General features: G+C 38.7%; 1 protein-coding gene across 1 annotated transcript; it reads left to right on the top strand.

The window, feature by feature from the left end:
* Positions 1 to 15,252: 15,252 nt before the first annotated feature.
* On the top strand, positions 15,253 to 22,960 carry LOC129762071 (UDP-glucosyltransferase 2-like). The gene is made up of 3 exons (XM_055760055.1): positions 15,253 to 15,410; positions 15,470 to 16,648; positions 16,711 to 22,960. The coding sequence occupies exons 1-3, from the start codon at positions 15,310 to 15,312 to the stop codon at positions 16,982 to 16,984; spliced, it is 1,554 nt and encodes a 517-aa protein (XP_055616030.1). The 5' UTR covers positions 15,253 to 15,309; the 3' UTR covers positions 16,985 to 22,960.
* The last annotated feature ends 1,537 nt before the right edge of the window (positions 22,961 to 24,497 follow it).

Genomic DNA, 24,497 nt, shown 5'->3' with positions numbered 1-24,497 from the left:
TATTCCGGGAACCCTACAGCAGCATTTTTGACCGCTTTCGATCGGTTTGTCAGTCGACGAGGCAAGCCAACAACCGTGTGGACGGACAACGGCACAAATTTTGTCGGGGCCGCAAATCTGTTTCGAGAATGGGAGAATTTTTTTTATCGCCAAGAAAACCAAAACGAGATTCAGCACTCCCAAGGTAACAGCATAGAATGGCGATTCAATCCACCAGAGGCACCACACTTCGGCGGTATATGGGAGGCTAATATTCGGCAGACTAAGGAGCTTCTCGTAAAGCAGACCGGAGGAGCAGCACTCAGTTTCGAAGAGATGTCGACTGTCCTGGCCCGTATAGAAGCTGTTCTCAATTCACGTCCTATAACACAACTGTCCGATGATCCCGAAGACCTGGAACCTCTAACGCCGGGTCATTTTTTGATTTTCAGACCGGTAACTGCTGTCGCTCGGCCCGAAGTCAAAGGTCAAAACCATCCAAGGTCACGTTTCGATCACATCACCGCCATCGTTCAGCATTTTTGGTCGCGATTTCAACTAAAGTATATATCTTCGCTACAGGAAAGATTCAAGTGGCACAAGAAAGTTGCTGTAAAAATTGGCCAGCTTGTACTAGTGAAGAAGGACAACATGCCAGTACAGAAGTGGCTGCTTGGTCGAATCACCGAAACATTTGCTGGTAAGGATGGAGTCGTTCGTGTCGTCAACATCAAAACTCAAAATGGAATCATGAAGCGAGCAGTTTCGAAATTGTGTTTCCTCCCAATCGATCCTGATCAAAGTTTAGAAAGCTGTACCTTTCAACGGGCGGAGGATGTTCGAGAAAATTAATTTCCATCGTTGATGGCAGTAATGAGCTACTCTACCTTGTGTCGATCAGCGTACGCAGATTAGTCTCGAAACAATAGTGTCGAAACAGCAGTGCCGAAACAACAGTATTAAAGCAACAGTGTCGAAACAACAGCGACGAAACAACAGTGACGAAACAATAGTACCGAATAGAACACAACCAGGCATCATCATCATCATCGCTACATTGTTAGGTGTCATCATCGTCGTCTTTGTTGCTGTATCGAATCCATTGGAAATTGTTAACCGCGGTGTATCGAAACAATAGATTTGAATGTCTTTGTAGATTAAGTATAGCTATAAATTGAACTGGCGCGCCAATAAATAAGTTAGTTGAATAATTTCATTCGAACTTGTTAGACCCTTTTAGACCGTTTCAGCATTATCCGAAAAATCGTGTCGAATTTTGAACATTGACCGTTTGAAGCAGGCGATTGACCAGAAGCGGCCAGAAATGACCAATAGGAATGGTGTTGTTTTCCACCAGGACAACGCTCGCCCTCACACATATTTGATGACCCGCCAGAAGCTACGGGAGCTCGGATGGGATATCCTATTGCACCCACCGTATAGTCCGGACCTGGCTCCAAGTGATTATCATCTATTCCGGTCCATGCAAAACGTTGTTGGTGATACTAAGTTGGCCTCAAAACAGGCTTGCGGAAACTGACTGTCTGAGTTTTTGACGTAGGACTTCGTCTTTCATTTCTATACCGGGGTGTAAAATCAAAGTTTCGAAAACGAAAGCGTTACGCCGGAGACCGAGATTTTGAGCGTTAATAGCTCCTAAACAACTGAACGAAATGGTATGATAAACACTTCATTCGAAAGATAAAATGTCTACGCGTTCTATACTTGTTACTTTTTGATCCAAAAACTTGTTTCAATAGTCTTAAAATTGCTTTCAAAACAGGCTATTGAAATCACCAATCGGTATACAAGCGAGCGCCACTCGGAAATCCACTCAGTTCTAATTGTACAGCGATTGGAGCATGTTGTCGCTGTTTTGGTGAAGCTCTTCGTTTATCATGAAAGTGCGGATGAACGGTGTCATCAAGAGCCTGTTTGTGCACCCTAGGCCAGAAGGGAATCCATCAGGAGGAGAGTGATGCCACAAACGGTTCCCCGGGAAGATCTCGAAGCAGCCGCTACACACACACATACACGCGCGGAATTCTTTCCGTTTGGATGCCATTCAGCATCGAGAAAGATCCGGAAAATAATCTGCCAGTTCCTCTGGGAATTCCAGTATCGAGGAAAATGTGGAAATATCTAATTGTTACTGAAAATAATCTGCCAGTTCCTCTGGGAATTTAAAAATACATTCATGTGAATGAGTTTATTTTAATGTTTTCTATCCATGTAACACTGTGACCAAATACATTTGGTTTTGTGATTTTTCAATCAATCGCAATTAACAGGATAGCTTCTGAATATTATTCTTCCCCATCAGTAGGATATTTCCGTATCCAATATTGTATGCGCCCGCAATCGATTATTGCTCAGTCGCCGAAAGTTCCGAGCTCAGAGAGTTCATTCCCCTCTAGTTTGCCTTCCAAATTGCCATCGTAAACCACGCCTTCTCTCGATTCAATCACGCACAAAAAGCATACTAAAGCGATATTCTGGTGGTGAGACGCATTCATTTTTCGTGAGGACATCGACAAGACAACATCGGTGCTGAGGATGCTGAACGGCGAAGGATCGAGATCTGCCCTGAAACGCGAGCAGTTTGTTTGAAACTGTGAGGGAGCACAGAGAAGCCGATCCTTCAGGAGAAGAGAAGGTGACCATCGAAGCAGTCGCTACACACACACATACACGCACGGAATTCTTTCCGTTTGGATGCCATTCAGCATCGAGAAAGATCCGGAAAATAATCTGCCAGTTCCTCTGGGAATTTAAAATTACATTCATGTGATAGAGTTTATTTTGATGTTTTCTATCCATGTAACACTGTGACCAAATATTTTTCAATCAAGTACTATTAACAGGTGGTTATCGAATTAGCATTAACCACTGGTGGGCTTCCAGTATCGAGGAAAATATGGAAATATCTAATCGTTACTGAAAATAATCTGCCAGTTCCTCTGGGAATTTAAAAATACATTCATGTGAAAGAGTTTATTTTAATGGTTTCTATCCATGTAACACTGTGACCAAATACATTTGGTTTTGTGATTTTTCAATCAATCGCAATTAACAGGATAGCTTCTGAATATTATTCTTCCCCATCAGTAGGATATTACCGTATCCAATATTGTATGCATAAAACCTTGTACCTCCAACGTAACGCTCTCGTTTTCTAAGTCCCCCAAATATTCATTTATTTATTCATTCAGAATGGATTCCGATTCAACTTCAAACAAAGGATCACTGAATCAACGGTAGTCCTACGTCACCATTGCGGTTATACCATAGATATAACCCACTTTCTGTTTTTTGCAAATAAGGAGGGGGGATGATGAATTTGTCATCTAAATGGCAATATAATGACGAGCTTCGCTAGAAGTACTAGGAAATTTATGGTAAGATAAATTGTAAAGGGTCGATTAGCATATCAATCAATTTACAGTTCTGCGATTGAATCCTTGAACGGATTGTTTAGTAAGAAAATGTGAATGTTTGGAGGTGTTGATATCCAACACTGACAGCATTCTTAATTGACCAGTCAATTTTTTGGCGTATGAGCATGCCAGGATCGATAATCGACTCTACTTAAGGGAGTAATAGTCGGAAGGGTGACTTGACAAATATCAAGCCACTTGTTGGCTCTGGTGGAAGTACACTGCCGTTCTTCGCATAGTTGTCCCATGATACTTTTTGACAATTTTTACTTTTCTTCACAAAACGATGTTTTTATTCCTAATCTTCCGGAAAAACACCAAAAAAAGTTCAAGTTTGTTCCCAGCTTTAAAAAAACAACATCAAGCTGAATTGTCCCATGTTGATATTCTATTCATCACTGTCCCACCATTGAAAACCAACACAATTAAAAAAAGCTTAACAGAACACGTGTACACTTGTTAGCGAATATCTAATAACTATGAGATTTATGTTCTGCAAAGTATTGCAGATCACTACTTTCTTTATAAAACGATGTTATTATGCATAATCTTTCGGAAAAACACGAAAAAACTCATTGTTTGTTCCCAGTGTTTCAAAAACAACATCGAGTTCAATTGTCCCTTGTTGATATTTTAGGCATAACTGTCCCATCATGAATTTTTTTTAGCCCGTAGGCAAGATTGATTGATTCAAATAAGGTGATATTTTCACATTTCATTGAACAATAGTTTTTTGCTTATAAAAAACCCAGTGTATTGCTTAGCCGAAATGCTTAAAACTTCTGGTAGACAAATATGCTAGAAAATTTTGAATGCGTTTTTCTCAGTTGCTGATTTGGAACATGGAACAACTTTGCGTAAAACCGCAGTACGGATGGGTCGAGTGGCTAGGTGTCTAGTAAGGAAGGATTCAAAAGGAACTTCGCCAGCCTCGGTAAGCAGAGCCTTAATAGGGCTGGGCTAGCGAACAAGTGATCACAAAGCAAGAACAAGATAATTTGTCATAGAATCCATACGATGGTTGACTGTTTTCAGCATACAAAAATTCATGCAACAACCCCGCACTCACTAATGTCAGTACCATCGCCAGTTGTTTTTACCGAATAACACTGCCGTTCTACGAATAGTTGTCCCATGTTACTTTTTGACAATTTTCACTTTTCTTCACAAAATGATGTTTTTATGTCCAATCTTCCAGAAAACCACAAAAAAAGTCCTAGTTTGTTCCCAGCTTTTAATAAAACAACATCAAGCTCAATTGTCCCATGTTGATATTCTATTCATAACTGTCCCACCATGTATTTTTAGTAGATCCATGTCAAATAAATCATTTCAAGTACAAGAATTTTATGGCACGCTTTGAGCAGAGCTGATGCACTCAGTTGTGGTTTGGAAGAACGAACAAATTCTCGAACAAATAAAAAAAAAGTTTAACAGAACACGTGTAAACCTTGCTACCGAATGTCTAATAACAATGTGATTCATATTCTGCAAAGTATTGCAAATCATTCCCTCTTTCATAAAACTATGTTTTATGCATAATCTTTCGGAAAATACGGAAAAACTCAATGTTTGTTCCCAGTATTTCAAAAAACAACATCGAGTTCAATTGTCCCTTGTTGATATTCTAGGCATGACTGGGACATGAATTTGTAAGCCCGTAACCAAGATTGATTGATTCAAATGAGGGGATCTTTTCACATTTCATTAAACAATATTTTACTGCTTATAAAAAACCCAGTGTATTGTTAAACCGAAATGCTTAAAGCTTTTGGTTGACAAATATGCTAGAAAACTTTGAATGCGTTTTTCTCAGTTGCTGATTTGGAACATGGGACAACTATGCATAGAACGGCAGAACAGATGTCAGAAATCATTTCTCTTGCTTCAGCAATTCGCAACTTTCGAGTACGAAAACAACATCAGTGCTTCAAGCTGTACTCACCACGTGTTCGGTAGCTGTTGTAATGCTACCGTATAACTTTTTCAGCCATCTCTTCTCACTCATCGCATCGCAAACTGGCTCATCTGTTGGCGCCTTGTAAGTGGTAATTGTGCTAACAAACACGATTGCTTTTTTCAATAATATTTTTTTTGTGCTTCGTTCGGCCGTTGTTGTGGATCTCCATTCTGCTTCTCATTCCTTTGCTTCCGCGCTCGAACCGCTCACTGCCACCCTCTAGCATGTATGTGCGTTCGATAAAATTTATGAAACGATATTTTCTGCGCGATGAAAAACAGAGTTGTTTTACGAACGCTCTGGCGTGTGTGTATGTGTGTGGGAGTATGCGGAATGGAGTTCCTGGATCCAGAGGTCTACGCTTTGGGGTGGCCGGTATTTGCAATGGATTTTTCACCCCAATTCGTGTATTCATCCGTTCGTATTCTACTGCACTGGTAGGAAAACATATTTTTTCGCTCACTCTTCATCATGTGCACATGGCAGAAGCTTTTAGGGGGATAACATATTTGACGCTGTGAAATATTTCCACCGAACACAAAACCCCTTACATGCAACAGCAGCAGCAGCAGCAGCAACGACACCAAAGAAAGTGGAGACTAAAAGAGTTGGCTTGGACGACGAACGGGAAAAAAGAAATAGTGTCAGAATCGAAATGTAGCTCACAAGAGCATACATATTCACCTCTTCCCGACCGAACCGAATCGGATGGATGGTGACAGACAAGCGGTAGCCAACGAACGAGGAAATCGCTACTGAAAACAGGAAAAAAATGAGTGGCAAAGAAAAACTTTTTCGTAGAAAAAATTGTATTGCCGGGGGATGTGCCACGGTTAATATCGGGTTCTGTTTGTTATGTATTTTTTGTGAACATTTGATAGGAAAGACATATTGCAACGTGTCAAGTTCACAGCGAGAAGAAGGCAACGATTGGTATTGGAGTGTATTACGAACTAAACGGCATTCGGATAACCTGATTGCTAACATCGTTTTGTTTCGCAATATCCGTTAATCTCAGTTTTCAGATTTTTCAATATTTCAGGGAATATGAGGCCCCGGGTACGATCATTTCACCGGCCTGAGCACACTATTTGCTTTGATAGCTGTTAATCCCAATACAAACATATTTCCAATGTTTACAAACATATTTCTAGAGCATTTGCGAAATCAAAAGTGGTGAAATGGTTTTCATTATATCCCAATACAAAAACAACCCAATGTGCCGGTGCAGATCGTGTTGAATCCAATCCTCTTCACTAATGAGTCAGCCCTCTCAGTACCCGAAATTGAGCAATATGAAGGGACCAAGACAAAGGTGATGCCATAACAGCGACTGGATGAAGCACTCAAAATTTCTTCTCAAGGAAGTACGGCGAGTGCTATTCCTGCCCCACTGAACTAACAGCTTCGATAGACCCTAGACTATCCGTTACACTGAAACAGTGTTCAACAGGTCATGGAACATGGAGATGGGTGAATTGGAGATGGAGACGAATTCAAGATATGGACTATTGATCAGTGATCAGCTGTTTAGAATTATTAAATAACCACACAGCGGATGAGGATCCGTAAAGATAACAAATTGAAGTGATCTTTTAGTGGAGAACGCTGGCTAAAACCTCGAGATTCATGGTGTGTGTTGAGGGCATACATCCCAACAGATACAGGTAATTGTACGGAGAAAGTTTATTCTTGATTGGCATTTTTTACTCAGATACCTAATATAGGCTCCTACGTACTTTTGTGTCGAACTAGACCTCAAGATACTTGAGTGGCATGGCTTGAGTGTTCGGTTTACCTTAAATGTTGTAGCTTTGATTTTGCTGGTTCAAACGAGGAAGGAAGTTAGACGCCTCCAAAAGAGGTAAACCATCTCTGGAATTGATGGCTAGAATAATCGCGTACGTCTATTCTTTCCAGTCAATGTGTCTTGCGTTTTTTGGACAATTGTCTGATATTTAAAATTATAGGAGGTTGTGTCCAAGACACGGCTGCATTGTTGTCGTAGGACTACGTTGTTATTTTAGTCAATTCGCTTGTTTTTGACTTCAGATATTATTTTGGAATGCTGTGAAATTTTAGAAATAATTGTTTAGTATAATGGTTTGGTCTCCCTGATTTTTTTTTTGTAGAATGAATTGACGATAATGGATTAATGATTCATTCTTGCCCTCGCAGAACTGATCCCAAAGACATTGATTTCAATTTTATATATCGATCATCTGAATCGGTCAAGTAGTTCGAAAGTTATGAGTTTTTGAAAAAATCACTACTCGAAAACGAAAAAAACACCTATCTAGTTTTAGGATATGTTATGTGAAAAAAAGCTCTAAGAAAATTGACTCGATGACCACCAAACGAAAAGAGATGCGCACGCGCGTTTGTGTGTGGCGGCTGTCTTCAATGCCTCAAGCCTTTTCGATGCTGGTGCTTTCGACGCACCAATGCCCATTGCACCAATTTCAATAGTCTGTTTTTAAACCAATTTTAAAAATATTGAAACAAGTTTTAGGATCAATAAGTAAAAAGAATATAACGCGTAGACGTTTTATCTTTCGAATGAAGTGTTTATCATACCATTTCGTCCAGTTGTTCAGAAGGTATTAACGCTCAGAATCTTGTTTATCCGGCGTAGCGTTCACGTTTTCGAAACTTTGAACTTACACCCTAAAAAATAGAAATGAAAGGCGTAGTCCTACGTCCAAATTGTTTCGTCCTTTCTAGATTAATTTAGGAGAAGTTTAATGCGCAAAGATACCTAAGCCCCGACTTCGACACAGCAATACTATAGTTCACAAATTGTTTAATTGGAACAGTTAATAAAAATTATTTAATTTGAAATAAAAAAAAATATATTGGGAGGGGGGTATAAAGATATTTAAGTTTGAAATAAAAAACCAACAAACTTTGGAGCAACTTGTTCTTACAATTTTCATGTATTATTTTTCATAGAAAGTTCATTGCCAATTTTTTTGTTTCGCATTTTTGGGAAGCTTATGCCCTCATCACTGTTGTCATAAAAGGATTTGTCGATATTTGATTTCGTTGAACAGTTACAGCCAAAAGTTTGAGGTCACCTCTAGGGATATAGTATTGCTGTACGAATTTTTAAACGCGTTTTTCTCGAAACCATGTTTCTTCAGCTGGTGGTATCGATATCTCAAGATCTTCTCGACCGATTTGAAATTTTTTATCAGCATGTAAGAGTGACATATCTAAAGCATTTCCATTTTTTGATATCTATTTTTTTCGATTTTCTATGAGCAACTAAACAGCGATTTTTCATAAAACTAACTCATTCTTAACAAAAATTGCCGCCATTTTGTCAATTTTTTAAATTTTCAAAAACCTCTATGCAACGCTTTAGGTATTGTGACACCCCGTTGCGGATACCACCAGCAAGGTACAGATTTTCAGATAGCATCTACGCATCCAGCTGTCAAAAACGTGATAATCATTATTCGTGCATTAAAAAAATGGAAAATACATCTTAAAATATACCTTAAACAATAAACAAAATACCTGAACACTTCACTTTATTCCTAACATCCGAAAAAAAATCACGAAAACTCATTATTTTTTTACCTTCCAGAAAGGGACCCCCCTTAAGTTTTTCGATTCTATCTTCGGAAATTGTTTGAATGTTGATTGACTTTTCCTATTATAGAAACTTTAAACTACAAAAGTCATTCACTTCTTCTAGCCTCGGAAAAGACATATTAGTAGATCAGGCGCAATCGTTATAACTACTGAGACCCTCTTTAAAATGGTTTTTTTGTCGTTACGTAAGTGAACGATTATAATGTCAGTATTTGGGGAGATCCACATGTATGACGTCTGAACTTAATTTTAACTGGTTTCCTGTCGACAAATTACTACGTTTTGCAAGTCAAAAATATTTCATAAAAACAAGACATTTTTCAAACCCAGACACCCTTTCAGAGATTGTTCGAATCTGAAGGATATTTTGTTCGACTGAAATGTTCAGCAGATCGTGGACATTGGATAGAAAGCATCATGGATTGTGGGCTATGAAATTGGAGAAAATCTATGGGTCAATGATAGCTTTTTTTTGACGTAGGACTACGTCTAACCGGAAGATATAGGGGGTGAAATGGAAATCTAGGCACTGAACAAGTAGGAAAAAATGCAATATTTGGAACGCTTATAACTCGAGCATTTCTCAATAGATCGCAAAGGTTTTTGCATCAATTGATAGGAAATATATCTACGCATCTATCATAACGAATAACATTTCATTTTTCTTGAGATAAATAATTGAATAATTGTGAAATATCAAGCATTGTCCAAATGCACTATGTGCCCATTTTTGATTGGTCCATTTTGTGCTCCTCAAATCGTACCGACCAAACGGGCAACCAGAGCAGCAGCGAAATAGAATGTGTAGAGGCGAATGAACTGCAAAGTGTAAAGCCTCTTAAAAACAAAGAAAGAAAGAATAGAATGAAGCACGATTGGAAAGGAAAAAGAAAAAAAAATTAACGAAACATTGGTCGCAGTCTCACACATGCGTAATTCTCGAGCCAGCCAGTCAGCTTAAAAATCCCCGCTCCGCTGCCGTAACGATGATTCTTTGTGTGGACACCGACTGGACAACATCGTTGCTGGACGGGCTGGACGGCGAGGGATCGAGTGCCTTTCTCAAGGCAAGAGGGCGGAGGTGGTAGCGCTGGAGTAGAATAGAGTAGAGTTTTCAAAGGGCCTTTCTCAAGGCTAGAGACGAATGAACTGCAAAAGTTTAAAGTCTCTATAATACAATACCTTCCTTCCTACCTATGTATTCCCTATCACAGTCATCTTTTTGATTGTACGATATGTGCATACGCCAAAAGTTGCCCGGCGTTGATAAGTACAAAGGTTTCAGAAAAAAAAACGCAAAAACACAACGCCAAAGGTTCTTTTCACAACCACCAACATGTTCATAACGAGTAAACAGTAAACTAATTCATTTTTCAGGTAGATAGGTAGGTATTCACGTAGGAGAAGAAAATAAAACAATATATTTAAAATATATATTTAACAAAAGCTGTCCCCTTTGTATAGTACTACGTCACTCCGGTTATGTCCCCGACATTACCCACCCGTCTTTTTTTTCTTTATTAAAGAGATTTTCAGCCAAAGGCTGGTTCATCTCTAAACGTCAATGATAGCTGACAGGTACATTGACATCTAAAAGGAGAAGTCTGAAATTGGAAATTTGAAGACAAGTTTATATTTCAACAGGATAATGACTCGGATGACAAACAACTCGTTGAACTTGGCAACTCGAATGGTAACCGAAATCATGACACATGACATGTGTGACACTAATGAGTATGTCAAGGAAGTAACATCAGCATCCGGCTCTCAATAACAATTTATCGTTATTATTCAGCCAAATATCGACATTCCATTTCGAAAGCGCTTCCATTTCCATGGTAAACTGTTCTGTTCACTTCGGATCATGATGTGTACAATCCGGTTTGGCGCTTAAGAACCTTTCAAACGTATCATAGTTTTATATTTATGACTCCCAAAAACCTCAAAAATTATATCTGATTTTAAATTAAAATTCCAGCTATCGGGAACAAACGGTTCGCTAGAAAACCGTACGCTAACTCGATTTCGGTGGATGTGGAGGATCTGAATTTGCAGCATATTTCAACAGCGTTCTACGTAATGGTTTCATGGCTGAATTCAATAGCCGCGAGCAGTGCAGGATGGGGTTACGCTATATTGGGAACACATTTTACACCAAATGAAGCTCAAACTCTCTACATCGTCTCCTCCCCAGGGTAACCGGATTTATTTTATCGTGGGATCTTGAAAAAATATCATACTGATGATACATAGTATTCGAAAACTCGTTAAATTTGTAGTTTGAAATAAGTGTGAAAAAAATAACGTGGCAACGTAATGAAACTTCTCAATTTATCCCTGCAGACTCCTCCGAGAGCGCTGGCGCCCATTCTTTGGCCCATGGTGGCAGCGTTCGTGTCAGCGGGAGTACAAAAACGTAAGCATAAATTTATAGATTTTTCATAAAACATTATTAAATTAAAATGAAAATGTATACCGTTTTCTGATGACGCGCGAAACTCCGGGGCTCGTGGCATCACGGCTGGATGAAACATACAGCGGGCGGGGTGACGTGATTGCGTGGGATGGTGCGTGGGTGCGGGGCAAAAATGAATGGGAGAAGTTTCGTGAGCACGGCAAATGTTGTCGTTGTCGCCTTCGGAAAGATGAAATGGAAGTCGCGCGAGCAAAGTCCTTGACGGGGAGATGGTAAATACTTGAAAGTTGTTGACTTTCCCGTGAAAACAGTTCATCAACTCCCGCCGTATTCGACGTGTACTATTAATCTTTATACCTGTGTTTTGCGTCTTTTCAGGCCATACTTATTCCCTTGAGTCGTTGAACCAAGCAACACCACCAGCAGCAGCAGCAATAGCTGAAGTTGTTTTGGTTTCTGCCTGTTGACTGACGAATGGATGCTGCTTAGACAGGAATTTGACGTTGTTCCGTCGCCATAACACTTCAAATTCTATTACTGACAAGAACGCTTTTCATGTGTTTCCGAGCATATTTCAATAAATTAGCAGGGGATAAAAAGTCCATTCGAGAATATTGGGGAAAATATACATAAGACCTTTTTACATAATCATTGAATGCAGGACAACGAAATAATTTCATTCGATTCGCTTGTTCAATACTTTGGGTATTATTTTATAATCAAACGAAATTTGGTAATTAATCTTTTGGTAGAAATTGTTGAAGCCCATGAAAAGCGCTGAATAATGTTATCAAATGTTAACACAATAAGCATCATCATTGAAAAAGTCCTTACAGAAATAATGGGAAAACCACGACCGACATCGCTACCAACAGCAATTGATAAACTTGATCTTTGCCAGAATGGTCTCGAAGACACGATAGAGTGATAACAGCACGACAACGTACCCGCAAAGTTAGTGGTGTTAGGAAATTTGGAAAATCGAAATTTTTTTTCGATGCCAAATGACTTAAAAATGCATAAAACGTCGAGATCTGGTTTTAATATTTATCAATTCCTTCTCATTTTACGTGACAAAATTGTTGGACTAGATCTTACGCTTCTGGTTTGCCCTTAAAATCTCGATGGGACGCAGCTGGGGGAGGTCGGGTGGGTTCGCCGACTTGGGTACCACATCGATATTCAGCCGCTCCATCTCCTCTAACGATCGCTTCGAGTAGTGGGCCGACGCTAGATCCAGCAAGAACATCACTCTTCGCCCTTATCTTGGTGAACGACGCAGCTTCCGGCAGGTACTTCGTACTATAAATTTCCCCGTTCACGGCTAAAAAAGAGCGGCTTTAACATCAGGCCTGATTCTCGAATACACTTCACGGTGGAAACGAAATAAACGGCACGCCATTGAACTACGTTTTACGAGTTAGTGAAGTGTCGAAGATAATGATGAGTTTTCAGGCAGAATGAGCACTTTTCAAATAAAAAATCATTAATGAAAATTAACTTCTTCGTATCAAACTGGTATTCAATGTGAGTGGAAAACTTTGTTTTCTTCATGTGATATAATAATCTCATACAAAAATTTAATCTGAAGATAATTTGATATTATAATGATAAATTTAGTGGGAAACTAATCTCGCATCCAGATGTCGACACCGTACCGTTGTCATCGCGAATGCGTTTCATACCGTTTCCACCGTGAAGTGTATTCGTAATGTATTCGAGAATCAGGCCCGTCATCTTCTCGCTGGTTGTCAGCGACACCAGCATCTTCTTTGGGAACTTGGTGTGTGAAATAAACTTCACTTAGGAGTTCCAAAAAATTTAAAAAAAAACATATTTCAATCAAACATATTCCAACCAAACATATCAATTGAAAAAAATCGGAAAACTCTGAAGAAAATGGGAAAATTTGAGAAAATTCAATTCCCATATGTTCTACAATTTCATAGTGACAAGCCCATTTGATGTTTGCGCTAACGAAATTGATCTTTGTTCGAAAGTGGAAATTAATTTTAATGTGATAAAATTTACTCCTATAGCTTCTTCTATCTATATAAATAAAAATGGGTTGCCGATTGTGTTGATAAGGGCAAAACTCGAGTAGGGATTGTCCGATCTAGGGCTGTCTTTATTCTATCATATTTTCTTTATAAATCATTTATTCCATGTAACGGAGAAACATGTTATTTGAAAGTGGTTGGAAAATCTTCGAGAATTGTGTCTGAAAATAATCCCCTAATAATAATATTATAATGACGAGTTTTGGTAGAAGTACTAGGAATTTTATAGTAAGAGGGAATTTTAAAGGGTAGATTAGAAGATCAATCAATGAACAGTTCTGCGATTGGACCCATGAACGTGCGCTTGGTAAGAAAATGTGATTGTGATAACGAAAAATACATTTTGGGCGAGACGAAGTTTGCCGGGTCAGCTAGTAAAGTACTAAAAATGAGGTTCAAACAAGAAAAAAGATATTTCAGCATTAAATTTATATTTTATCAATACAGAAATCCTCAAAGTATCCATCTATAAGCATCTATAAGCACATTCCCTAACACAGTCATCAAAACCAAGGTGCCTTACATTACATGGTGTTTGTTCAAATTCCTACTTACACAGCAATAATGTTGAATTAAATTGAATTCCATAATTGTTCCGTTCAATCAATGATTTAATCAATATAAACAAATTATTACTAAGCCAACGGTAGTTCCACGTCAACCCTGCGGTTATATCATAGATATAACCCACCCATTTTTTAATGCAAATGTTACAGTAGAAATAATAAAATAACTGAGCAATTTTACGAATAAAAGGAGTATGTTTTGTGAGGGAATGCAATAATAAATAATGTATAGGGGAGGACGGGGCGAGACGGCCACTCGGGGTAAGATGGCCATTCTCTAGATTATTGAAACAGTCAACTATAGGACAATTATAATACATTATTTTAGTGTATTGCATTACACTCAAATAGGTATACCCATTTTTGCGTGTGTATTGGTGAAACGTCTTTGATTGGTAAACATGAGATGTACAATAATTTCAGAGGAAAATGAAAAATACAATGATCGTTTGACAATTCTTCCGTTCACATATTTTGGTAGTCTTAGGCATCATATCAAAAGTAAAATGACATTCATCAAAATACTAAACTAAATAAGATCACTAAACTTTGGATAGCTTGCTTGATAGGACGATTATTACAGCCGAAAAATGGAGTAAGCGCTCTTAAAGCTCTAAACCGACGATTCCGAATTTCCGTAGTAATTTTTAATAATTATTTAGCGTTGTTCGTTCGTGTACTTCATCATGATGGAAATGTTGATTTTGACTAACGTTTTGACATTGACAGATCATTAAAATGTTTTGGAAGTTCGTTCACACGAAGACACAAAATTGTCAAGTCGCTAATGGACTCGAACCTCATTCGATAAACGAGGCTCCCTTCTACACTCTTGATCGTCAAACACATCAGGAAATGCTTTTACCGCTGAATTATTTACTAAAAAGAACGCTGAACAGGAGAACCGATCAATGAAGATAGGTCCTTTCCAAAAATTACTCGAGAATTCATTAATACAAGCATATATACATTTTGCTGAATCATTGTTTGTAGTAAAATCTAAATAGTTCTCGCTAGAATTGATAAGATGATGTGTATTCTTTTTCATGCTATCACATCGTGATTATTAACCACCACACGACAACTTATCGACAAAACAGACCGTCCATACACGGCGCACTTGCAAGCCGTACGATGAATCGAGATGATTACTCTGTATGACAATCTGTGATTCGTTTCTACGGATGAATTCTGAAGTATGATTGCACGCTAGTTAACTTATCAACGCTTCTGACTATTTCTGTTTGGCCGCGTTAGTTTCATTTGGGTTGTCGTTTGAGTAACTGGTACGATGAAAGTCGTACTGGCATTAATGCTTGTGTTCAGCGGTGTTATCCAGGCTGCAAATATTTTGTACATTGACGGTGTTCCATCTCCAAGTCACTTCATCTGGTCGGAAGTTTCAAAATAGAGCTGCTCAGCGTATAATTACCCCTCTGTTTTATTCACAGGCATCGAGCGCTCATCTATGGACTGGCAGGAAAAGGCCACAACGTGACAGCAGTTAGTGTGGATACGGAGGAAAATGCGCCCTCAAATGTAACGTTCATAAAAGTAGAGGGCGTGTATGAGAAATTTTTCGACAGTCACGATGATGCATTGGACTTTTTTGCCATGATAGAACTCAACACATTTTCGATGATGAACATATTTAATGACTACATCTTGAGGAGTTGTATGTATTCATTGGAATCTGAAGGGTTGAAGCAGATTTTAAACTATCCGGCTGGTTTCAAATTTGATCTGATTATCAGTGATTATCTGCAAGGGCCATGTATTTCCGCACTGACGCAACACAAGTTTGGGAGACCTCCCTATATACCGGCAACCGGTTTCCACGGTTTCACGACCGCTACTCCCATGTCGGGTACCTATTCTTTTTCAGGGATGGTTCCCAACCATGAATACGATGTTACCGAGCACATGAACTTTCGCCAACGTTTTATGAATTTTCTGTATAACCATTGGGAGGAACTGTCGAAAAGTTATATTATGATTCCAGCGATAGATAAATTGGTGCGCAAAATAATGCCCGATATTCCTTACGTTGGAGAGCTTGACAAAGACGCCCGTGTCATTCTACTTAACTCAAATCCAGTTATTCAATATTCGGAACCATCGATGCCAAACGTCATATCGGTGGGTGGAATGCAAATAATCAAAACGAAGAAGCTTCCCGAGGATCTGAGCACAATTCTGGATAAGGCCAAACCAGGTGCGATTTTATTCTCGCTGGGAACAAACGTCCGCAGCGATCTGCTGGGAAAGGAACGAATCATTGAAATAATGAACGCCATGAGGCAATTGCCGCAGTATCAATTCTTGTGGAAATTCGAATCGGATGGTCTGCCGATTGAGGTACCGAAAAACGTGTACATTCGGAAATGGATGCCGCAGAACGATTTACTCGCCCATCCCAATTTGAAACTCTTCATAACACACAGCGGCTTACTGAGCACTCAAGAAGCAATTTGGCATGGCGTGCCGATCATCGGATTTCCGGTGTTCGCAGATCAGAATCGTAACATAAACTATTGCACCCAGATGGGTGTAGGAAAGCGTCTCTCTATTAAAGATGTGAAAAGCAAAGATTTAGTAGATGCTGTTCAGGAAATTATGACAGAGAAAAGGTAATCGTCAATTCAATAGAAATCCATAATGTACACATTCTAATCTGTATAAAACATTACAGGTACCAAAAAAATATGGCTGATCTGTCGGGCATGTTCCGTGATCAGAAAGAGCATCCTCTGGATCGGGCTATTTGGTGGGTGGAGTGGGTGTTACGTCATCCCAACAGTACAATTCTGCAATCCAATGGTGTCAATATTAACTGGATAGTTAAATACTCGTTTGATGTGATCGTGCCGCTGGTGTTGTTAGGAGTGTTGGTATTTTCAATGATACTCAAATCTGTGAAGTGTGTGTTGGTAATGAAAACATCGTCGAAAGTCAAGCATGAATGAACAACGCATGATTCGCTCAGAGCAGGTGATAATTGAAATTAATTGTTTTTAATTGCGATGACACGAAGAGAACTGTTTCGTGGGCATTTCGGTAGTACTGGTGCAGATTCGTTAAAAAAATGGTAAACGGTTATGTTAAAGTTGCCATAAAACTGATTTCATTGATGTTTTTTAAAAAATTGATACCTTTTTTCGATTTTTCGAGGAAACATCTATAGACTCATCAAAGCGTCCCGTGTCGGCGATTTGATTTACTACAATCATGTATTTTCACAAGGAAATCACAATATTAAAAAAAAAAAAATCGCGTGTGTAATGCACAATAAATCAACTGTATCGTCCTCTTCTCACTCCCTTCTAGGAACATCAAATTCTAAATTTCTTTTCCTGTTATTTCCGCTACAGTTATACAGTGTGAATTATTCTGAGCAATTATACCAAATCTATAGCATAGTTTGGTTCTGGTTTCTTGCGCTTGTGATTTTCAACTCACAGTTAGTTTTCGATGATGGTGATGGTACACCTCAGATTCCTACAAAGGATTGGACAGGACGATTCCTCACATACACCCAAATTAGCGTTGTCAGAAAGCATTCCATTTTCGGCAGAAACCATGCCTTTTCGTGTCTTGTACCTATAGACTGTTGTTCTCGAAGGAGCAGAAGTGGAATGAACTTTCAACAACTACTGCATTGTTTGTTCAGGAGTTTGTCCCATCAATAAACCATGTTCGACCAAAATACGATATTCGACAGATTTCGCTCCAACTCGTCTATAGGATTGGCATAACTCTCTCAGAACTTAATGAATCTTTCTGGGCGTGAATACCCTACCTAATTAAGCAACTTGGTATACTTAGTTTTCCCAAAATTCATCAAGACTAACATATGGAAAGGGCCAAATATTTTTGACCATTTTTTTATATTAAGCTGTCAAAAAAGTCCTGCGGTTTTTTTTTTAAATTTTCATTTGTTCATAAAATTAGTTACAATCATCTGTTTTAAGTCAAATATGCGCCGTTTTGTTCGATGACTTGTTCCCAACGAGCTGCTAACTTCATAATACCCCTGTTATAGAAGCTCGCTTCCTTATTGGCAAAAAACTCGGATAGCCAATTTTCACTTTTGACTACCTAGCTCGTTCGCCATGGACAAAAACAGGTGGTAGTCACTTGGTGCAAGGTCCGGACTATACGGCGGATGCAAAAGAACCTCCCATCCGAGCTCCCGGAGCTTCTGGCGCGTCACCAAAGAAGTGTGTGGCCTGGCGTTGTCCTGATGGAAGACAATGCGGCCTCTGTTTATCAAAGATGGCCTCTTCTTCATGAGTGCTACCTTCAAGCGGTCCAGTTGTTGGCAGTACAGGTCCGAATTGCTCATAATAGATTATTCCTTGACAATCCCACCAAACACACAGCAGAACCTTCCTGGCCGTTAATGAGGACTTGGCCACCGTCTGAGCCGCTTCAGCGGGCTTCGACCACGACCGTTTGCGCTTCACGTTGTCGTAAGTGACCCACTTTTCATCGTCAGTTACCATCCGCTTCAGAAACGGGTCGATTTTGTTGCGATTCAGCAGCGATTCACATGCGTCGATACGGTCAAAGATGTTTTTTTTGCGTCAACGTGTGTGGCACCCATACATCGAGCTTCTTTGTGAATCCAAGCTTCTTCAAATGGTTAATAACGGTTTGATGACTTATCTCCAGCTCTTGGCCGATGCTACGGCTGCTACTATGCCGGTTTTTCTCGGCTAATTCAGCAATTTTGTCGCAATTTTCGACGACAGGCCTTCCGGAGCGTGGCGCATCTTCGACGACCTCTACACCAGAACGAAAACGTTGAAACCATCGTTATACGGTGGAAATGGAAACTGTATCAGGTCCATAAACTGCACAAATTTTATTGGCAGCTTGAGATGCATTTTTGCCTTTTTTTTATCCCTTTTGTTTATTTTAGGCTAATTAGCATTTTAGCTGTAACAGAGCCGAATTTCAATCGTGTACATGTCACATGTTTATCATATCTATAATTAGCACATTACACAGTTGCCATGTTTTCGGCATTAGAGTATTCCCTTCTATACCATTGCATATGGTACACATTTACACAGTTGCCATATAGGCGTAAGAGTTTTCGTTCTGTTCTTCCATTATCCAGTTAGACCGGACAGCGGAGACAGTTGATTGATCATTGTTGAGTTATTTATAGGACAGCAGCCCGATGTTTCTTGCAGAGCAGAGCAGTTGTATGGATGAATCGATCTTATTTCGACCGTGGATCGATCTCCATCGCTGAGGATTGTTGCGTGGACGTAGTTATTCTGTAACAACACAAAGATGGTCAATGAGGGCCCAGAGTTTTGAACTCACGATCGATCGCTTACTAAGCGAACGCGCAACCAATGTGGCAACGGAGACCCCCATTTTTGCCTTTGTCATAGTAGTACTGTAAAATATGTCGGATTTTCTCTTTATTTTGCTCCATATTTGCGACACTATAACTCACGAACGACTTAACCAAACAAAACACTGTCAAGGACTATATTATAGCGCAGGTATTAAAAATACCTTTCCAACAAGCTATAGTATGACTCGATACAATGAATACAACTAGAACTACGCGCTTACAACGACACCTCGCGGAAATACCGCAGGACTTTTTTGACAGCCTAATATTTTTTTTTACTCGAAAATGGTAAGTCCTACAAAAAAGTAATCTATGGAAGAGTTTTAGGAAAACAATTGAATTTTCAGAAAAGAATACTGAAAAAATATTTTTTGAAATCATACACTGAAAAAATCGATTTCAAGAACTAAAAGTCGATTTTATCAAAATGGTCATCTCAGAGTTCGATGAAATGGTAGATAAATACGTGCCCAACAACTCTCCCATACATTGTTGCACAACGATTTTGTATCTGTAACTTTGTAGCTGAGCTTCGTAATGGTAAGAGAGAGCTTGTCCAGAAGCGCCTTTTGATGATGTCTCTCAAAGAGGCGTTCATGATTTTTCAAGAAACTTGCAACATAAATGTTGGGTTCACACTGTTTACGCAGTTGAGGCCAAAGCACTGTATATTACATGATAGTACAGGAACCCACAATGTTTGTGTATGTATCATTCATGAAATAGTAAAACTAATGGATAACAGCTTGAGAACGATTTCGCATACACAAGTCATGGAAAAAAGGCTATGTAGTATTACATTTTTTAATATGTATTTAGAGTGTGGTATCTCTCGTACCAGTCTCCCTTATGTAAGGGAATATTACAAAATTTACATACGAAACATGTTCGATTTCTTATCTTTTTCGATGCACATACTCTACATTGTTTTTGGGTTTTTTTTTGCATTTTGCATCTCTATTCATATCAGTTTGTGCTTCTTCATGCATGATAATCTTTCTGGATGATCTGGTTTTGGTGCTCTTCTTGTAGGCTCTGAAGTTTTTTGGTGGTTATTTGAGTCTGTTTCGTCACTTTGAGAATCAGTTGATGATACATCAGATATCAACGAAAGTGCCACTTGGTGTAAGAATTTCATGTATGTCATTTTCTTTCCGTTCAATGTTGTGTACGTTTTAAATGAATTAAAAAGCGCACAATTGATTAAAAACATTACAACTCGTTTGGTCCACTTCTTAGTTTTTCTAAAAATGGAGTAATACGACAGATATTGATCTGCGCGATCTACGCCCTTCATATACTTGTTGTAACTAATTATCGACTCAGACTTTTGAATTGATATATGCGATTTTCTATTTACACTTCCAGATTCCATTATTCGCGCCGAATGTATCGTCGATATCATGTTTACATTTCGTTTACCGTTATTCCATATTTGTAATAGAATATCGTTTTTTCTACGAAATGTGGTTTGACCATTTGAAATGGTTATGTTTTGAAGACATTGTGGAAGACCTTTATTTTTCCGAATGGTCCCACATACCCGTACTTTGTTTTGCAGGAGTACTTCAGCTATATGGACACTGTTATAATAATTGTCCTGATAAACTTGATGCCAAAGATTTTTATACAGATCAATAACTTCTAGAATAGTGTTTTCTAGTTTCATTCCTTGGCCAGCATACACTTGAAAATTACAAATGTATCCTATGTGTGCTTCACAGACTGCTCTCACAAGTATGCCGTACTTTACAATTTTCGCAGGATTGTAGGTTCGGAATGATAGTCTTCCTCGCCACGTAATAATACATTCATCTAATGATAATTGTTGATAAGGTTTATATACATCAACAAACCTTTTCTTTAAATAAATTATAACTGGCTGAACTTTTACAAGTCTGATTGAATTTGTGGATACATCTTCATTATTACAAAAGTGCCAGCTCTGCCATATCTGCATAAATCTATTTCTGCCCATTACTTTTGCAAAAAACGGAGTTTCGATGCTTTGATCAGTCGACCAAAATCATGAAGTCTATCTTTTTTTACTTGGCCCATTAGAACAATTAGACCTAAAAATCGTTTCATTTCTGGAAACGTAATATCCACCCATTTTTTCGTCTTTGAGATATTTTTATATTTATTGATTACTTGATAGTGATATCTATTCGATTCTGTAACCAAATATTCTAAAAGGTCATCTCCAATAAATAAATTGACAATGTCCCTTACACTTGCTTCAGATTTTGGTAGAATTGTTATGCCTGGGTTGCCTTCGAAAGGTTCCAAAATAATTGATTTGTTATTGTTGACCATGTATCATTATCTTCTGAATCGCTATATTGCAGTGGCAATAATTTTCGCGGCTTCCGAGTATTGATAAAAGAATCACTGCTATTATCATCATCATTATCACTGCTATCACCATCACTTTCGCTTTCTGAATAACTGCTATAGTCTGACAAAGCATCTAAGCAAAACTCTTCATCTGCACTTTTTTTTATCCATTAGAAACGGTAAAAAGCTATTATAATTGATAAAAAATTGGAGAGGTCAGTACAAAGCTGCAAATAATTAATGATGTTGGCGCTGCGAAGTTATAAACAGAGCAACCCACTGACAAAAACCGTCGATAACCAAAAGCCGATTAATAGGCTACCGGTCAATAAGCGCTGGTAATCGAAAAGCCGATAAATAGGCTGATGTCACATTAGGCGGATTCGCCACCGCGGATATCGCGACGGTTATTTTTCTCGATATGAATTCGCTTCTAAATCCGCCCCGCTCTGTGTGACATGGCTCATTCACAATACACTGTAGATCATCCGCTGCGGTTTTACTCGCGGAATCCGCGGCGGCGAATCCGCCTAATGTGACATCAGCCATAGGCTACCGGTCGATAAAGTGTTAAACAGATAAAAAATCATTTTTCAACAATGGCTGACCACAGACCGTTGTAATTTGGAAACGATTTTAAAACCAATCGATGAATTTGTGCCGTATTTCGTTGATAAACTCATAGAGCATGACTTTAATCACAAACAGCAGTCTGCTTTTTCGCGAAATAAGTATCTTTGACGCAAGGAGAAATACTAATAATTCGTGATTTTCAGAGAATTATTCATTCATAATTCAAAATGCGGCACAGGGATATCACTGGAATAACTTGCAAGCAACTATTCACCCATTTGAAGTATACTACAAAAAGATGGTAAACTAGAAAACGTAAGCTTTATAATTATTTCAGAAGTTTTAACACACGACACTTGTTTATAGGTAAAATAAGTAAAAAATAACATTTTAAGTTATACGATTTCTGTATGATTAAATATAATAATAATAATACAGATAATGTACTAAAAGCTTGAAAATAATTAAACAAGTAGCAGTTAGCATTTATCATACCCCTTCTTTCATTAATCAAGAACATTGATGATACTAAAATAAAATCGCGGGGCATATGATGAAACCATTAAATGCGTGTAATGGAAATCCAACGTACTCCACGATTTAAGTACATTATTTGTATCATTAGCATATTTCTCTATAATAAAACCGTTCAACCCTTTTCAATTTTTTTTCCTAATTTTCCCCGGAATATTTTTATGATGTACTGTATTCTATTAGTCAAATCATTTCATTTAATACCGACATTGAAGGGAACGCAAAAATACATGGTACCTACCGCACAGACATTCAAATATACAGGGTTTTCCAACTTTAAATTCCGAAAGTAAATTGAAATAAAACACACTTAGAACTCGAATTTCGATGAAACTTTTATTTCAAATTAAAGTTTGTTTTATGCCATTATGTGTGAAATACAACATCATTCAAATGTCCACCTAGGGCTTCCTCGCACACCTTGATCCGGAACAGGTAATTTTAGATGACTTTTCGGCACTATTTATATCAATTTGTGTTGGAGGGATTCATCTCGTCGATGATCGGATGTGATGTTGGTTTGTTCCATCTATATTGCGTTGCACGCAACAACCCCACAAAAAAAGTCTAGCGGGTTCAAATCGCATGATCTGAACGGCCAATTGGCATCACCAAAACGCGAAATTATGCGTCCCTCAAATTTCGTTCGCAATATGGCCATGTTCGGTCGTGTTGTGTGGCACGTGGCGCCGTCCTGCTGAAACCACATGTCATCCGTATCCATATCTTCAATTTGTGGCAAAAAAATCGGTTAACATGCGGCCATAGCGCTCACCATTCACAGTTACCGTCTCGCCTTCCTCATTTTCAAAGAAATACGGCCCGATGACTCCACCAGACCATAATGCGCACCAAACAGTGACTTTTGGCGGATGCAATGGCCTCTCAACAATCACGTGTGGATTTTCTGAGCCCCATATGCGAAAATTTTGGGTGTTCACATAGCCACCGAACTCGAAATGTGCCTCATCGCTGAAGAAAATTTGATACGAAAATTCAGCATTTTGCTGCTGTTGTTCGTTCACCCAATCGACGTATGCCCGACGCATTCCATGGTCACCAGGCTCTAATTTTTGTACCAGTTGGACTTTAAATGGATGTAGGTGCAAGTCAAAATGCAAAATTCGCCACAATATATGTATATATATATATATATATATATATATATAAATATATATATATATATATATATATATATATATATATATATATATATATATATATATATATATAAATATATATATATATATATATATATATATATATATATATATATATATATATATATATCTAGAGCTCTCTAGAGCACTGAGAGCAAAAGGCAGACAATCGGATATCCCCGTCCGGGATATCTTAGGTAGCCGGGATCCTGATCTTCTGCTTCATCTATACCTGTTCCTCAGAAACGCCGATGTCAACGTTTAATGATGTCCACTGCAGTCCACTGATCATTCAACAAGAGCCAAAGGTTGTACCGCTCATGACAACTCTACACGAGCTGATGATTGCGCCGGCTAGTGACCATTCTATCCTGGATTCCTCGAGTCGAGAAAGACGCACCACGCTAGATATGGGGTACAGACTAGGGGGGCGTTGCTGATTAATGGTCAGCTGCATCCCAATAGGAAGTATCCCGTGTCGGGCACACGTACAGAGCATCG

This window comes from Toxorhynchites rutilus, chromosome 1, assembly GCF_029784135.1.
Source record: "Toxorhynchites rutilus septentrionalis strain SRP chromosome 1, ASM2978413v1, whole genome shotgun sequence".
Classification (NCBI taxonomy): Eukaryota; Metazoa; Arthropoda; class Insecta; order Diptera; family Culicidae; genus Toxorhynchites; species Toxorhynchites rutilus.
The sequence above is the reverse complement of the archived record's forward strand: the minus strand, read 5'-3'. Positions and strand labels throughout refer to the sequence as shown.